Source organism: Hyperolius riggenbachi, chromosome 4, assembly GCF_040937935.1.
Source record: "Hyperolius riggenbachi isolate aHypRig1 chromosome 4, aHypRig1.pri, whole genome shotgun sequence".
Lineage (NCBI taxonomy): Eukaryota > Metazoa > Chordata > Amphibia > Anura > Hyperoliidae > Hyperolius > Hyperolius riggenbachi.
In genome coordinates this window covers 269,363,015-269,381,241 of record NC_090649.1, presented here as the reverse complement: position 1 = coordinate 269,381,241, position 18,227 = coordinate 269,363,015, and the positions used below count along the sequence as shown (strand labels likewise).

Sequence of the window (18,227 nt, the reverse complement as noted above, 5' to 3'; positions counted from 1 at the left end):
TAAAGGCAAGACTGGGATAATTAAGCAGAACGTCTTTTTTTTCTTTTTTTTTTCACGACCAAGTGGTATGTATGTATGTATGTATGTATGTATGTATGTATGTATGTATGTATGTATGTATGTATGTATGTATGTATGTATGTATGTATGTATGCATGTATGTATGCATGCATGTATGAATGATTGATATGGGTGGGGTCGGGTGAAGCTATGTTTGATCGGCATACAGTTACTCTTGGTTTGTGATGTCTATTTATTTTTGTTTTCTATAAATAGCAGAAAATAATAAAGAGGAATATAATCAAACAATGATGCAAAACTGTCCCTGTAACAGGAGTGCTACTGCGAAGCTAATCCGCTAACTGGGTGGAAGCACTGAAGTGTACGCTGAAAAAAAAAAAACACGACATGTAGCACAATAAATTTGGACAAAAATGCCCTATGATCTGTAGGTATTACAGTTTGATTTAAAGCACTTGGACCCGATGATTGATTTGCCACCGTCTGTGTTTGTATCAAGGAGTCAGCCAAAGCTTCTCTAAATGCCTTTATAGAATCAGTCATTTCATTTTTCATAATTCCTAGAAGGTCCTTATACTGTACTGCAGATTCTTCGTTCAGGACTCTTAAAGTGCACTGCTGACAGAAAGTTTTAGTCCATGAAGGAGACAGCTTTAAATTACATGCTGGGCATCTTCTACTGGGCTTGGGCTTAGAGCTATCGCCAGCTTCAGGGCCAGTCTGAAAAACACAACCAGTAGGCCAACATCAGTAACATAGTCACTGATAAAAACAACAAACTTCCACCACACCCGACCTTGTGGTGAACATGCTAAATAGACCACCCAGGGACAATACCAGCTTTCACCCAGAGGAAACACCACCAAGTGCTCAATCTTCCTCATAATATACAACACCGATAGTGACAGCCAAGATGAGACACATAGAAACATTATCTGATAGGCACAGTGTGATGTCTCACCCCTCCTGGGACTTGGATAATGCCCTCCGGCTTCCTAGGTCTGTCCTGCGTCCGGCCTTCCGATGAACCTGTAGAGGGGCTCGCTGCAGGCACCGCTGTAGACATGGCTACAGGTACCGCCGCAGCGCCGGCAGCCGCACTAGCCGCAAGGCCATCCGTGCCAACCACCGCTGAGCCGCCCTCCATCCCCGCCGATTACGAGTGCGCCGGACGCCAGGACGCCATGGCTCTTCAATCCGGCGCACGGAAGTGACGTCAGACAGCCGCCGGAAACGTCCGCGCCGCCATCTTGGCTCCTGGTCGGATCGAGGAGTATAGGCGTCAGCCTCCGCAATAGCCACTACTCTCCGCGTCTACCTCCAGCCGGCGGCTACAGCCACATTGCGTCTTCGCCATGGTTCCTCTGCCCCCAACAGCTGCCCACAGGCCCGGATAGACAGAGGTAGGAAATAGATAGAGACGGACTCCTAATCCATCGCCTCATTTCCTAGCTACACCGCCCTTAGCCCCCCAAGCTCTCCAGGACAGGTAGCACTCATATAGAGAGACCTGTTCCCAGAACAGGAAACATCCATACTGCCGGGCACCTGTTGTGGAGCAAAAGATATAGAGAGGCTCATGGATGTTTCCTGTTTCCTGGGAGGAGTCAAGTCTCGAAGTGTACCTGTCCTGGAGTGGAAAAATGTTACTTTATTTGAAAAATGACAGCACAGAAAGTTAAAAAAAAATCATTTTTTTTGACAAAATTCATGTCTTTTTTGATAAATATAATAAAAACTAAAAATCACAGCAGCAATCAAATAGCACCAAAAGAAAGCTGTATTAGACATCAGACAAGAAAAGGATCTAAAATTCATTTAGATAGTAGGTTGTATAGCCGAGCAATAAACCATTAAAGAGAATCTGTAACGTCAAAACATCCCCGGGGGGGGGGGGGGGGGGGGGTACTCACCTCGGGTGGGTGAAGCCTCAGGATCCTAATGAGGCTTCCCACGCCGTCCTCCTTCCCAGCTCCTGCGCAGGCGCTCTGACGGCTGTCGGCTCCAAAGTAGGCGGAAATACCCGATCGCTGTCGGGTCTGCTCTACTGCGCAGGCGCAAGTTTCTGGCGCCAGCGCAGTAGAGCGGACCCGACTGAGATCGGGTATTTCCGTCTACTTCGGAGCCGAAAGCAGCCACAGCGCCCCCGCTGGAGCCAGCAAAGGTAAATATTGAATTGACAGTCGGGTCTGTCGCCGGCTGCAGTGAGACCCCCGTGGGACAGCGGACGGCGTAGGAAGCCTCATTAGGATCCCGAGGCTTCCCCCACCCGAGGTGAGTACCCCCCTGGGGATGTTTTTGATGTTACAGTGTCTCCTGCAATGCATTGTGGGACTTGTAGCTCCTTAACAGCTGGAGAGCCAAGTTTGCAGATCACTGTCCTAAACAAATATGGCCTATTTTTCTGGACATTCCAGGCCTTAGCATGAAGTGCCGTCCTAAGTAAGGGCACTACCACAGGGAGCTTCCTTCCATCAGGAGAAAAGCTCAGATCCCAGTCTATCCTATCTTGCCTTGTGCCTCCCACCTTCTTTTTATGGTTTCAAGATGACGTAAATATTCTCTCTCTTGGCTGCTGCTGACCAATCATGCAGTGGGAAGGAAGGACCCATCAGAAGGAGGTGGGAATTGGCAATTCTGCCTCACCAATGAGGACTGAGAAGTCAGAGCAATTTTTAGGGTACCTAGAGCAGAGTTGTAAAAAATGCACAGACTCCAACTCCTAGTAATTTGAAACTGATGGGGAAAAAAAAAAAAAAGGATATAAAAATACGAAAGCCAGATGAGTAGTTACAGTATGTCCCTATTACTAGTCAATGAGATGCAAATACAGTAATTCTGGGTTGATGTAGGTTTATGCAAATTATGCATGAAAATGTAAGCAGCTTGAAAATGGACCAATCAAATTTGACTGGTCCATTTACAAGCTGCATACATGTTCATACAAAAGTTGCATAATCCTGCATCAATTCAGATGTGCATCGCAATACCATTCTTAGTCAGTATTGTGACATTTATCTGAGCCATTAGAAAAAACTGATATGGATAGATTATATATATATATATATATAGATAGATAGATAGATAGATAGATAGATAGATATAGATAGATAGATAGATAGATAGATAAAAAACTATTTGCCCCCTTCCTGATTTCTTATTCTTTTGCAGGTTTGTCACACTTAAATGTTTCTGTTTGTTAACTATTAGTCAAAGATAACATAATTGAACACAAAATGCAGTTTTAAATGATGGTTTTTATTATTTAGTGAGAAAAAAAAAAAACTCAAAACCTATACGGTCCTGTGAGAAAAAGAAATTGCCCCCTGAACCTAATAACTGGTTGGGCCACCCTTAGCAGCAATAACGTCAATCAAGCGTTTGTGATAACTTGTAACGAGTCTTTTACAGCGCTCTGGAGGAATTTTGGCCCACTGATCTTTGCAGAATTGTTGTAATTCAGCTTTGAGGGTTTTCTAGCATGAACCGCCTTTTGAAGGTCATGCCACAACATCTCAATAGGATTCAGGTCAGGACTTTGACTAGGCCACTCCAAAGTCTTCATTTTGTTTTTCTTCACCCATTCAGAGGTGGATTTGCTGGTGTGTTTTGGGTCATTGTCCTGCTGCAGCACCCAAGATCGCTTCAGCTTGAGTTGACGAAAAAGATGGCCGGACATTCTCCTTCAGGATTTTTTGGTAGACAGTAGAATTCATGGTTCCATCTATCACAGCAAGCCTTCCAGGTCCTGAAGCAGCAAAACAACACCAGACCATCACACTACCACCACCATATTTTACTGTTGGTATGATGTTCTTTGTTACTTCTACGCCAGATGTAACGGGACACGCACCTTCCAAAAAGTTCAACTTTTGTCTCGTCGGTCCACAAGGTATTTTCCCAAAAGTCTTGGCAATCATTGAGATGTTTTTTTTAGCAAAATTGAGACGAGCCTTAATGTTCTTTTTGCTTAAAAGTGGTTTGCGCCTTGGATATCTTCCATGCAGGCCGTTTTTGCCCAGTCTCTTTCTTATGGTGGAGTCGTGAACACTGACCTTAATTGAGGCAAGTGAGGCCTGCAGTTCTTTAGATATTGTCCTGGGGTCTTTTGGGGCCTCTCGGATGAGTTTTCTCTGCGCTTTTGGGGTAATTTTGGTCGGCCAGCCACTCCTGGGAAAGTCCATCACTGTTTCATGTTTTTGCCATTTGTGGATAATGGCTCTCACTGTGGTTCGCTGGAGTCCCAAAGCTTTAGAAATGGCTTTATAACCTTTACCAGACTGATAGATCTCAATTACTTTTGTTCTCATTTGTTCCTGATTTTCTTTGGATCTTAGCCATGATGTCTAGCTTTTGAGGTGCTTTTGGTCTACTTCTCTGTGTCAGATAGCTCCTATTTAAAGGGAACCTTAACTGGCGAGGAAAAATTAATTCACTTACCTGGGGGCTTTCCCAAACCTCCTGCAGCCGTCCGGTGCCCGCGCCGGTCCTTCGGTGCCCTCCGGTCTCCCTCCGCCGCTAAGTTTCGTTTTCGGACGACTGCCAGTCGTCCTCGGGCCTCTTCCGCATTCCTCGTCGTAAACTGCAGTAAAGCGCGTCCGCATGACGCCAAACGCGTCATGTGCATGACGCCAAACGCGTCATGCGGACGCGCTTTACTGCAGTTTACGACGAGGAATGCGGAAGTGGCCCGAGGACGACTGGCAGTCGTCCGAAAACGAAACTTAGCGGCGGAGGGAGACCGGAGGGCACCGAAGGACCGGCGCGGGCACCGGACGGCTGCAGGAGGCTTGGGAAAGCCCCCAGGTAAGTGAATTTATTTTTCCTCGCCAGTTAAGGTTCCCTTTAAGTAATTTCTTGATTGAAACAGGTGTGGCAGTAATCAGGCCTGGGGGTGACCACAGAAATTGAACTCAGGTGTGATAAACCACAGTTAAGTTATTTTTTAACAAGGGGGGCAATCACTTTTTCACACAGGGCCATGTAGATTTGTTTTTTTTCTTATTAAATAATAAAAACCATCACTTAACCTTTTCGGGACCATGTGAATGAGATCCTACGCCGCACTTGTGGCTGTTCTAGCCTGATGCGGCGTAGGATCTACGCCGGCCCGCAATTTCCGCTCCCGACGCGATCGTGCGCACCCGGAGGGGGAGATTAAGCTGTCATATGACAGCCGACATCTCCCCCGAGTGATCAGCAGCCATCGCGTATGGCTGCTGATCACACGATCACTACGATCGCCGTCGGATCGTAGTGATCTGTTTGACAGCTGCGGCGGCAGGGGGGGAAAGAAGAGGATCCACTCACCTCCCTGCTGTTCCAGCGACGATCGGCGCCCCCCTCCGCTCTGGCCGGCATCTCTGCTTCATCTGACGTCAGCGCCGGGTCCCGGCTTGATGACGTCATCAAGCCGCGACCCGGAACTGCTCGTCAGACAGAACAGAGATGCCGGCCGGAGAAGAGGGTCCCGTGCGGCTCATCGCTGGAGCCTGGAAGGTAAGTGAAGGCTGCGGGCATAAGGGGGAGGCACAGGCCACCATGGGGGACACCACTCTAGCCAGCCACACACGGGATCCGGCCGCCTGACCCCCCCAAACGCGCGCACCCCCTTCCCGCGCAAAATGCCTGGTCCTTAAGGGGGGGTAGGTGGCCGGTCCCGAAAAGGTTAAAAATGCATTTTGTGTTCAATTATGTTATCTTTGACTAATAGTTAACGGTTTTTGATGAGCAGAAACATTTAAGTGTGACAAACATGCAAAAGAATAAGAAATCAGGAAGGGGGCAAATAGTTTTTCGTATGTATGTATGTATGTATGTATGTATGTACTGCACACGTAAGCAAATATTCACTGAGAATCAATGGGCTTTCTGATCAAAATGATCCCAAAAGTCTACTAATCAGAAGTAAATTCCTCTGCAGACAGATTAGAAGCAACCATAAACTATACAACTGGATGTGGAAGTAAATAACAATTTGAATTAAACACGTGCCAACACAGAACCTATGCAAACTTGCTTGGACCAAACAATCACAATTCAGATGCATCAGGAAACTGATCTGGTTGGCCAAATATGAGGCTACATGCGGGTGGGCTTTTCTGTACTAACCCCAGTGGTGTACGGTAGCCTTCAGCCTCCCAAGTAGAAAAATGTAGAACAAACTATTTCAACACCCCGTTGTTGGCACTTGGCAGACCCACAGTACTCACGTGGTCGACCGGTGACCCCCGTCAGCATTGGCAACCATACACAAGTTCTCCCGCTGCAACTACAAGGCGCCTTCTGATTGGGCTCTCTCGCTTTCCGTACAAAGTACGCTAGTTACGTGTACGTTTAGTGGGCGGAGCTTAGCCACACCCGGAAGTAAGTGTGATCGCCGGGCAGGAGAACCGCTGGATATTCGGGTAAATGTTTATTTCCTATTACATAAGAGCTGCTTTTCCAGCCAGGGCGACAGGCGTGTTCCTTATGTGTGTGCTGAGGGTACACTTCTTGCTGTTAATACACGTGTGGACAGCGGTGCCATTAGCTGGGTGTGACCCAGAGACTGGCATTATTGCGGGTATAGAGGTGCTCGTCCTCATTACAGTATCAGGCTTTCCAACTCACTTGGGCGAGGAGCACTTATTTCACCAATTGTTGCTTGGATTTTGCTGATTGTTACCTGTCACAACGTGATGTATTCCCCTAAAGTATTTTAGGCAGTTAGGCACATTTTGGAGGCAACTGTGCTCCGGAGAGAAATACAGGTGATCAGCCTGTGGGTATAGGTGGCTGAACCTTGTAGATGGCAGTCTCTGATTTCTCAAAATGATAGGAGGAGCAAATTTTATGTCAACAATCATCACTCTACTTTTTAAAGTGATTTATTGATAAAAATTATAGCAAACTGAGAAGCTTGCAAAGATAACATTTAAATCCTTATTAAGTAATAACAAGCTGTGATAAACCAAAATAGTATACTGTGTATGGAGACAATGGCCCTTATTTAATTCAGTTTTCCTCCTAAGTTTAAGGGATCATTTGTCATCCTCTCTTTCAAATAACTTTTCAGCATTTAACATTTAAATATGTACCAAAAAGTAGGTGACAAAGTACTGTCAAAATTATTCTGATTATCTTCTTTCTTGCTGGTGGCCTAATGAGCATTTTATTGATGAAGTATGAAAATATCGCATAGGAGAAAGTTTAGGTGAAAAAGTGAATTGAATAAGGGCCAATGCGTCTTAAAGGGGAACTGAAGAGAGAGGTATATGGAGGCTGCCATGTTTATTTCCTTTTAGGCAATACCAGTTGCCTGGCAGCCCTGCTGATCCTCTGCCTCTAATACTATTAACCATAGCCCCTGAACAAGCATGCAGCAGATCAGGTGTTTCAGACTTTAAAGTAAGATCTGACAAGACTAGCTGCATGCTTGTTTCTGGTGTTATTCCAATACTACTGCTGAGAAATAGACCAGCAGGGCTGCCAGGCAACTGGTATTGATGAAAAGGAAATAAATATGGCAGCCTCCGTATACCTCTTACTTCAGTTCCCCTTTAAAGAGAACCTGTAACAAAAAAAAAAAGTTCCCCTGGGGGGTACTCACATTGGTAGGGGGAATCCTCAGGGTCCCAATGAGGCTTCCGCTGTAGCTCCAGGCAATCCAGCGCTGGCTCCCTTGAAGTCTACTGCAATCCAGGCTCGACAAGCCTGACAAGGCTTGCTATATGTACCTTCCCTGGCTCCAGTGGGGGCGCTTTTACAGCTCTCAGCACAGAGATAGGCGAAAATAGCCAATCTCTGTCGGGTCCACTCTACTGCGCAGGAGACTTGCACCTGCGCAGAAGAGCGGACCGACAGCGATCGCTTTTTCCGTCTGTCTCTGATCGGGCAGCTGATACTGCACCTGCGCTGGAGCCGGAAGGTAAATATTTACATCCCCACTGGTCGGAGGGCCAGAGAGAGACTGCCGTGGGACACAGGAGGACAGGGGAAGCCTCGATAGGATCCAGGGGCTTCCCCCTAACGAGGTGAGTACCTCCAGGGGAACTTTTTGTCGTTACAGGTTTTCTTTAAAGAGAGTCTGAAGCGAGAATAAATCTCGCTTCAGACCTCATAGATAGCAGGGGCACGTGTGCCCCTGCTAAACCGCCGCTATCCCGCGGCTTAACGGGGGTCCCTGATCCCCCAAATCCCCTCCGTAATGCGGGGGAGTGCTTTCTGGTTGGGGCAGGGCTAACTGCCGCAGCCCTGCCCCACGTGCGTCTGTCAGCGCGTATCTCCGCCTCTCCCCCGCCCCTCTCAGTCTTCCTTCACTGAGAGGGGCAGGGGAGAGGCGGCGATGCGCCGCTGACAGACGCGACTGGAGGCAGGGCTGCAGCCGTTAGCCCTGCCTCCAGGAGCGACCAAGTCTGCGACCAAGTGTCGCAGTGGGGGGTTTGGGGGTCAAGGGACCCCCGTTTAGCGGCGCTATTGTGGCGGTTTAGCAGGGGCACACGTGCCCCTGCTAACTGTGAGCTCTGAAGCGAGATTTATTTTCGCTTCAGAGTCTCTTTAAGGGCCTATATCATCAAGTAGTTAGTGCATTTATTTATTGCCTGATGTAACATCTCATTAGCTGTCATATTAAGGCCAGGAACCCACTAGAGCTTTTTTTTTTTTAACCTTTAGGGCTGGAACCCACAAGAGCGTTTTTTTGAGCATTTTGGCAGCGCTGTGATACGCTAGCGTTTTGCCAAAATGCTCAGCTGATGTTAATGGATGGGGCAACTTCCACAAGAGCGTTTGCGTTTCCCAGAAACGCAAACGCAGGACCTGCAGCATTTTGGGAGCGTTAGCGCTTCAATGTAAAGTATTGAAACGCTAGCAGAAACGCTCAGCAAAACCTAAACTGAGCGGTTTTGCTAGCGTTTTGCGGTTCAGCACACTGTAACAAAATTAAAAATAATTCACAGGACCAATCAGGATAAAAACGCAAAACGCTACACAACCGCTGAGCAAAAAAATACACTGTTGCAAAACGCGACCGAAAACGCGCATGAATCCGCTTGCAAACCGCTCAGACAAAACGCTAGCGGTTGCGTTTTGCGTTTGCAGATTTCAGTGGGTTCCAGGCCTTAGGGAGCGCTTTCTATCGCTAGCTAATAGAAAAATCCTCCGACTCCTCAGTTTAGGAATCCTCCGACTCCTGTAATTTGCATATTACAATCTTACAGTGTAACATGAAATTTGTCTCTTAACTGCCAACGCTTAGGAATTTTACAAAACAACTGAAGTGAGAAGGACATGTAGGCTGCCATATTTATTCCCTTTAGGCTGCTTACACACAGGGACGTTACAGGCGCACGTTAGTGCGCCTGTAACGCTCCCCCAACGCACAGCAATGTAACTCAAGTGGGCTGGTGTTCACACAGCCCACGTTGCGTTACATGTAACGCTGTACGTTGCCCGGAAAGTGCAGCATGCTACGGCGTTAGAGCGGCTATAGCCGCGTTAGACTGTTTACACATGCGCAGTAGGGGGCGGAGAGGAGGCGGGGAGAGCCAGCTACAGTAGCCACGCACATGGCTACTTAATATTCACTGCACTGGCGGCCGCTGATTGGCCGGCGGGACCACGTGATGCGGAGTGTCTCGCTCCGCGTCACGTGGTCCCGCCGGCCAATCAGCGCCACTCTGGGAGACTTTATCGGAATAGAGCCGCCTAACGCGGCTCACTCTACCGTCGGCTCTTGCAGCACCATACGTTGTGTTAGGTGCACGTTATGCGACCTTAACGTGGCACCTAACGCAACGTCTTGGTGTGCAAATAGCCTTAGACTAAAACTAGTCCTTGGTAAGAGTACTTGTAAAAGGTACAGACCGGAACAAAGAACATCTATCAGGCCCTAGGCAATGTAACTGTGAGTACATGTAAGAATGATGTGCAGGTACTCTGCAGGAGAATGAGGCTATTCTTCCTCTATTACACATACTTCATGCACAATCTGAGCCAGGTTTATGGGTGATAGACAACACCTTTGTGTTCAATGTGCACAACATTATCAGTGGATTCCCTGCAGCTCTGTGGGAAGTGCATATGTAGAGTATAGTACTACTGTGCAACAAAGTAAACCTGAGACAGATGAAATTAAAGTTTTATACATACCTGGGGCTTCCTTCAGCCCCCTTCAGGCTAATCAGTCCCTCGCTGTCCTCCTTCGCCACCTAGATCTTCTGCTATGAGTCCAGGTCCTTGAGCCAGTCTGTCGTAGTGCGCATGCACACGCTCCGCCACTGGGAGCGTACTACCCCTGCGACGGTGCAGAATGTTCCTGGCTGTGGGAGTGGCACGTGGCCGGACTGCGCTGACTGGCTGAAATACCGCGACTCAAAGCAGAAGATCCAGGTGGTGGAGGAGGACTGCGTGGAACTGATTGGCCTGAAGAGGGCTGAAGGAAGGCCCAGGTATGTATAAAACTGTTATTTTCATCCGTTTCAGGTAACCTTTAATTTGTAGTCACCAAACCAAATTTTAACAACATATCAAGTTATTTGATTTCATGAGCAAAGAGAGTGCATACATTTGCATAAATCAGCATCAACACAGAATTATTTCCATCTCATTGACCATCTCTATTAGTGACACGGCTACACATCAGGCTTTATTCTTACAGCATAGATGTAATTTAGTATATATAAAAGATTCCTGTGTACAAATCATATATACTGTACAGTCACAATCAATACGGTGACTGCTTTATTGAAGCAGCACAAATAACTAATTTTGGTTTATTTCATTGTTGTGGGCTAAGCACAACTATTACTGTATATATAAATTATTTTTGATGACTATCATCTGAGAAATAGAACATTTTATCATATTTTCTATTTTAATTACAGTTAAAATTCATTAGGAGTCGAGTCAGTGCATTTTTTTCCCGACTTCATCTTCAGGCACCCAAAATTACTCCGACTCCACAGCCCTGGATTTCCCTAAACGCTCTGTCAGTGTACATAGTTGGAACAGATTCCACTAGTGACTAGAGCGATTGCGATTAAAGGGACTCAGAGCTCAGGGACCTAAAAAGATTTATACATACCTTGGGCTTCCTCCAGCCCCATAAGCTCCAAGCCTTAGCTCCGGGGATCGGAACGTATCCGTACCAACGGACGCATGTGAATGGATCCATAGGTTAACTTTGGATCCATTCTTATCCTTCCGGTTTGTACAGTATACGTTCCGGTACCGATCCACAAAAAATGCTAATGTGAACCGGGCCTAACACAAATCGCTTGCGATAGCGCTTTGCGCTTTTTAGTGGGTTCCAGGCCTGATTTTGTATTCCTGGTTTGCATTAATTATCTGAATAGGTGTTGTACAAAGTAATCCAGAACACTAGTTGCTTTTATCAGTTTTTCACTATTTCTTAAAATCTGTTTTTTATTTTATTTTTTTAACGGGGACACCAGAATGCTCTTAAAAGTGTGAGTGAGTGGTATGCATGGAAGTGGGAATATTATATACTTAATAGGCTACATTGATGAAAATATTGTGATACACAAATAGAAACAAAACTTAGTGTTTTTTTTGTTTAAATTTATAACCTTGATCCAGCGCTCCTCATATGATCTTTCTTTTTAAATATATTTGATGTTTTAGTGCCCAATAAAGTTTTTTTTTTTTTTTTTTTTTGCATAGTCTGAGCCATGTTCCTTTTGTTTTCATAAACTGTTTTTCACAGGCATTAAACTTATTAAACTTTTTAAGGTGCCTCCATCACAGTTTTACTAGCTTGTTGATGTGTTTTGGTTTTTTTTGTATTCCTTTATGCTCTTTGTAAATATTGTGTAGCTGCAGAGGAACATCCTGGAGGGTCACAGAAAATATTCGACGTCCTAATAGGGATAGATTATAGTTTTCTGTACAAGCATTTCATTGGGACAATTTTATCAGTGAGTATATGGTCATCATGAATGAGGTGGGACATTTGGGCGCCGCCATAGACTGTAATGTGAATTACCTCTATATCAGCGCTTGGAGGGTATTTTGGGTGCAGGCAAAAGACAGAGCCCAAATTACAAAAACAAACGGTGCAATTCAGCTGTTGTCAGCAATAGCTGGCAGCCGAACCGCTTCTTACCCTGAGTACATGTTGTCCTGGAGGGGGAATGGTAATCCACGCCGCCAGAATATTTGCAATGGCAGGGTGAAACTTTTTTTGGCTTCAGCTTGCACCTGCGTTTCTTGGTGCCATCTTACATGTGTGCCTTCATGAATATGTTACTGCTCAGGTACAGTTTTATATAGAGTGAACTGAGCCTCAGGGCTGAAACCCACTAGCAGCCTTTTCTAAGCACTAGTGATTTGAAAAAGCTGTTGCTAATGCAATGCTATAGGGGATTTTTAGAAAATCACATCGCTTAAGTGGGATCACACCCTTAGCATTACATTAGCAAGAGCTTTTCAAATCCTAAAGCGCTCATAAAAGCGCTCTTAGTGGGTTCCAGGCCTTATTCAGTGAGTGATTTCAGACAGTTGAGGATGGCAAACTCAAAACTAAGCGCCAACAGTTGGAATGAGGATGGAGCAATTCATTGCCTGGTATAGTTTCTGCATATGCAGAAGAAGGACCAAGATGCATTATATTAAAGAGTAACAAAATGTTCAGCCTTATTTCTTCTATCCTATAAGTTCCAATACCTGTTCTAATGTGGTCTGGATTACTGCAGCCTTTTCTAGTTGCACTGTCTCTAATATATATAATCTTTTCTTTGTCAAGCTTTGTCGAGCCAGGGAGGAATGCACTGCCTCTGCTGTAATGAGAACAAGTTATGCACACCCCCTCCATGCTCCCTGATGCTTCAATTATTCCTCACAGACAGTGTCTCTGCTCTCAGTTTCAGCTTGTCTGTGATGCAGTTGGCCAGGCTGAGGGGGGAGGGAGCTGCCTGTCACATGCTGAGAAACTGTGGGAATCCCAGACTGGAGTGCAGATAATTTACTATGTAATAAAAACGTGTAGTATACTGTAACATGATATATACATACATACATACACGCATACACACATATTGCCTAAAACTGCCAATTTAAAAGCCAGGGTCATGGTGGGGAGTGGCGGAAACTGCAAAGAGGGATCCAGGAGATCACAGTGACTCAATCGGTATGTTTTTTTATTGTACAAATCGGACAGTACAGATTCTGTTTACGTCTGCACCCTGAGTGTTTTAGGCTAGAGCACCTTATACAGACATGGTAGTTTGTTTTGGCGTGTTAGGAATAACACACAATTTACAGAACGTCAACTCTTTAAATTTAAAGGCAATTCTGTCTGCCTTGGGGATAGGCTTTTTGGAGGGTATCATTATCCCAAACTTAGAACTATCCTGCCAGCAAAGTGAGCACTGATTGTGTCCATTTTCTGAGTTGCAGCGGCGTCTGATATGTTTAAATAATTGTATATGCCTGGACAGGGCTGTTTCTGGAGCATTTACTGGGCAGTTTATATTTTACATACTGCAGTAAAATTGCAGGTTTTCATGCTTGCAAAATATTTCTATTGGCGTATGCAGACCCTTTAAGGGCTGATTCACATGGGCGACTGTCGGGCCTCCCACGGTGTCTCAGCCAAATGTTTTTCTGCAAGTGTGCAGAAAAGCTTTTGGCGGCGATCAGCATTTTTCACCCCCGTGGGGGAACATGGAGATACAGAGGTAAGTGAACCCTGGAGGCTGCATTTTGCTTCCAGGGTCGACTGAAACAACGGGAAAATCAGGGCAACATTTGCGCAGACAACTGTAAAAGTATGCAACAAACGCTGCCATTCACTTTAATGGGCAACACTTAAAGTGGATCCGAGATGAAAAACTAACTATAACAAGTAACTTGTCTGTATATCTTATTGAAAGTTTAACTGAATAATATAGAATGACAGTGTGGTGCCAATAAGACTTCAGCAGCTGGACCTAGATCAGAAGTTTCCCTTCAACATCCACATATAAATATAAAAAATTGTCTAGACAGCGCTACTAGCTCAATATGTAGAGCTTTACAAAAGGAAAATACAACTCACTAAAATATAAAGGATAAAATATAATTATTTGTTGTAATGATTAGTAAGATGCATCAACATGCAGATAGGATATGCTGCATAATAAACACGTTCAAACTCACCCACCACCCTACTGCTGTAGGGAAAAAATTAAATGCAATAAAATGCAAACGATTATGCAAAAAAAAAAAAAGTTTTCAGCAAAAAAGTTAAAAGTAAATTAAAATTCCATAAAAAGGCCTGTAAATAGCAATCTAATGTGTGAGGCTGGACGAATTGTATCGCTATACATAAGCAATTAATATCGCTTGTAGCAGTCTAATAGTGTGATCCTGGTCTCTCTGGTTCTAATCAGCAAAAAGGGCAGGCAGTAGATTTACCGTCTCGTCACAATCACCTTAGTGATGATTAGTACAAGTTCAGAAGGACTCCATTTTCCGTGAAGTCACAGCTATGTTAGTAGCAGGCTGCATATATGCAGTTTCATAAAGCGTAGTTCACAAATGTTTGTAATAACCCTTCGGTATCAGAAGATCACCTGTGTGTTCACAGAGCCAATTGCCTTTTACTTACAGTCCCCAGGGAGCTTGCAGTGATGGTAGGAGCCGCTTGATCCCGTTAGCCCCGGCCGGCGGCTGTACGGGAGAGTCTGGACATGTGCCTAGATGTGATAGCACATCTAGGCACACGCACAAACATTTGTGAACTACGCTTTATGAAACTGCATATATCCAGCCTGCAACTAACATAGCTGTGACTTCACAGAAAGTGGAGTCCTCCTGAACTTATCTAAAGTTTAGATAAATTACACAGCAAATCTAGCTGCAAACAGCTTCAACAGTATATGATTATTTCAGCCTTGTTCTGTTTGTGATCATTACACACAGGCAAGCTAATCTGTATCTCCAGCCCTCGGCCTGTGAAAACTTCACTCCTCCTCCCTTCTCCCCTCTGCCTCTGAAATCTCTGGCTAGTAACATCTCCTCCTCCTCCTCCTTCCCAGACTGAGCTCCCATAAGCCCTTGCTACATGGATCTGAGAGTGCCAAGGCACTCTGGAGAAGCTGTGGGCGAGGCTTGTTTAGTTTATAGGGAATTCGAGTATTAAAACAAAACAAAAAGTATTGGGCTTGAGGAATGCCCTATAAACTATATGAAAGGAACACAATTATGCAATGAGTAAAAGTTTATCTCGGATCCACTTTAACCAAGGAGTGCCGCGGCCAGCGGAAAACGACCCGCTATCCCCCGTGTGAACCAACTCTTATGGTGGCCGCTAATGATCCAATCTTTTTCATCCAGTCTTTCCATCCTCCCTAATAAAACCGAACTGTCCTTGCGTACTCCTGTCCCCGTGTCCTTGGCTCGGGGTCAGTTAGCCGGGACGGGGGCCAGTTAGCCGGGCAAACGGGTGCACAGGCATGCGCACTGACATGCGGCGGTGAGAGACAGACCTAGAGCCTGTTTTTAAATGGGCTTAGATCTAGTAGTCTCTATATAATATAGGAGACTGCCTAAATTATCCATTCAATATATTCACTAAATGTACCTTTATACTATATAGATTTGGTAAAATTGAATGAAAAAGATTGGATCATCTGTCACCTTACGACACACAGAACGTTGCAAAGAGAGGTGAAAAGTTCATTTTTAATATCCTACATATAGGCTGGTAAACCGCTGAAAAGAACCCCATGAATGGCAACACCCTTGGCCTCATATGTGTGAGGGGGCTGCTCTGTGTCCCTCTCTGTTGCTAGTGCTTCCCAGGCTCACGGCAAGCCAGGCTGTTCTACAACTTCAGCCCCTCTCTCTGCTCCAATCGGAGGGTTAGTTAACGTGTCACATTGAACAAGTGGGTGGGCTTCAGCGGCCAAAAATGATGCCTAGAAGGAAAATACATTTGGTCAGGTAAGTATGCTTTTTTTTTTTTTAATTTGTTAGTAAGACTACTATAACATTTTGACCATTGGGGTCAGAGTAAATATTAGCTACTAATGGTAAAACATTGTTGATTCTCTGTATTTGTGGCTGCATTACATGAATATAGTATTCTATTGTTTAGGTTACAGCTATATTTGTGCCAAAAAAAAAGAGGAAAAAAATACATTTCAGTAAGATATGAATAACCAAACAAAAACTCTACTAGTGATTTAATAGATAGATTAACCTCCAATAAATAGAAAAAAACAACAGATCCCAATGCAACTTGCAAAGAAAAGAAAAATATCAATCTCTCTCATTCTCGCAACCTCCCTAAATCCGTACCTCATAACCAAATCAGTTCATTTCGGCGTGCGGTGCTAAGCGCCGAAGCTGGGTACCATCATAGCAGCGGTGCAATCCTGTGTACTCCCTCATAACAATTGGGGAGTTTGCAGCAAAAATGTTCATCTATTTGTTTCCAGTCTGATTCCTTGTAGTGATGTATTGCGGTATGGTGTCTCCCTCTTGTGGTGGCAATCAGTCAGCACCTTCCTTGAAATGATTCAAACACCAGAAAACAAGAGATGGCCAGTATACAAAATTTTAGGATAGAGTTTTTGTTATAGTCAGGTTGCATAGAGTTTAAAGCACTCCAGAAGCGAGATGGATATGGAGGCTGACTTATTTAATTCCTATTAAATAATGCAAATTTCCTGGCTGTCTTGCTGATGCTCTGCCTCCTACTTTTAGCCATAGAACAAGAATGCAGATCAGGTATTTCTCACTGAATTCAGACAGGATTAGTCGCATGCTTGTTTCAGGCATGTAATTCAGACACTACTGATGACAGAAAGATCAACAGGACTACCAGGCAATTGGTATTGTTTAAAGCACAGGTCATATTTGCTTTACATCGTGTGCACTTTCCGCAACACAAAAATGCACTTTATGCTTCCCAGTGCACAATTGCCTAGCAGTGGGGGCAATGTGAGTTTTTCTCCAGCGGCAAAAAAAACAAAAGTCGGCACTCCTGCTTTTTTTTTTTGCACATCGCGTGCGATTCTCTTTTGTCGGTGGTCAGCTGCTTTCAGCTGGCTGCTGGCCAAAGATGCAGATTCATCTATGGAAAAACGCTGTCATTTTCCTGTGTGCCCCAGTGTGACCCTTGCCCAAATGCCTCTCACCTCAGATTCCCTTTAGATTTTTAATGGTGTGTAATCAGATGTATAGTGATACAGCTTGAGAGAGCTATAAATACCCCAAAATGCCATCTCATTACTTTGCCATAATAAATATTTAAGAATGGACTAGCTACAAAATAGTGTCAATTTAAAAGGTTTTAAACAATATTATGCCGATTCGCTGTGCTGCTTTTTTATGTGGCCTTAGGTAAGTTTAAGAAAAGTTCTGCTGCTTTTCTTTTGTGTTTTAAAGTGACACCATAACTTTAATGAAGTCTCAGAAAACATTGACTACAACCATTACAGTGTTCTCCCCGGAATTTTTTTCCAGCCGAGTGGCATGAAAAAGTAGCTGGGAGGTGCGCGATAGGGGGAATGCTGGACGGTGCAACTCTGCTTACAGCATAGGAGGAGGATGAGGCAGCAAACAGATGACAACCGGTGTTCACCAATATTAGCTGGGTGGACCACCCGGCTAAAAGAGCCTTGCATTATAATGAGCATGGGATTTGGGAACATAAAGAGGAAATATTATGGCCACTCCCTAACAGAGAGTTCTTGAATTTTTTCTTTGCCGATAGTACTGCTGTAAGCCAACTCCACAGCCATAAGTTTACACCATTTACGTTATATATTGCCGGGAGAAAGTATGTCTATTTCTAAGAGTCCAGTGAGCAGTCAGAAGTTCTCACATTTCAGTATAAATAGCTGTATGCCCTGCAGAGCATACACATCCTGACAGTAGGCTGCATAAACTCAGGTGCTTCTGATATATCTTTTATGTACAGTAATTCTTTATATATGCTCTGTTCCTTTCCTAGTTCTACCACAGTCTGCTGAATGAAACCTCCTGGTCTACATGTGGGATACAAATGGCTGGAAGAATGACAGATGACAATGACGTTCTTCGGAAAGTCTGGCATGGGCGGATACCAACATGCTTTACGTTATATCAAGATGAACTTACTGAAAGGGAAGCAGAACCCTATTATGTAAGTGCAGTCAGGGTAGGTAGACTATGCATACAGAAAAGGCTGAAAATATGCCTAATAGTAATCTTGTTCTCATGGCTGAGGTATTTGC

At 44.7% G+C, this 18,227-nt stretch overlaps 1 protein-coding gene across 2 annotated transcripts in view; it reads left to right on the top strand.

Moving 5' to 3' along the window:
- Positions 1–6,332: 6,332 nt before the first annotated feature.
- ATG5 (autophagy related 5) overlaps positions 6,333–18,227 on the top strand; it is a 231,162-nt gene continuing 219,267 nt past the window's right edge. The window contains exons 1-2 of one of the 2 annotated variants that reach the window (XM_068231243.1): positions 6,333–6,428; positions 17,966–18,136. In XM_068231243.1, coding sequence (XP_068087344.1) covers positions 18,017–18,136 — 120 coding nt within the window. In that variant the 5' untranslated portion in view covers positions 6,333–6,428; positions 17,966–18,016. Of the gene's footprint in view, positions 6,429–17,965; positions 18,152–18,227 lie in introns of both variants that reach the window. The other variant, XM_068231242.1, reaches the window with a different exon arrangement.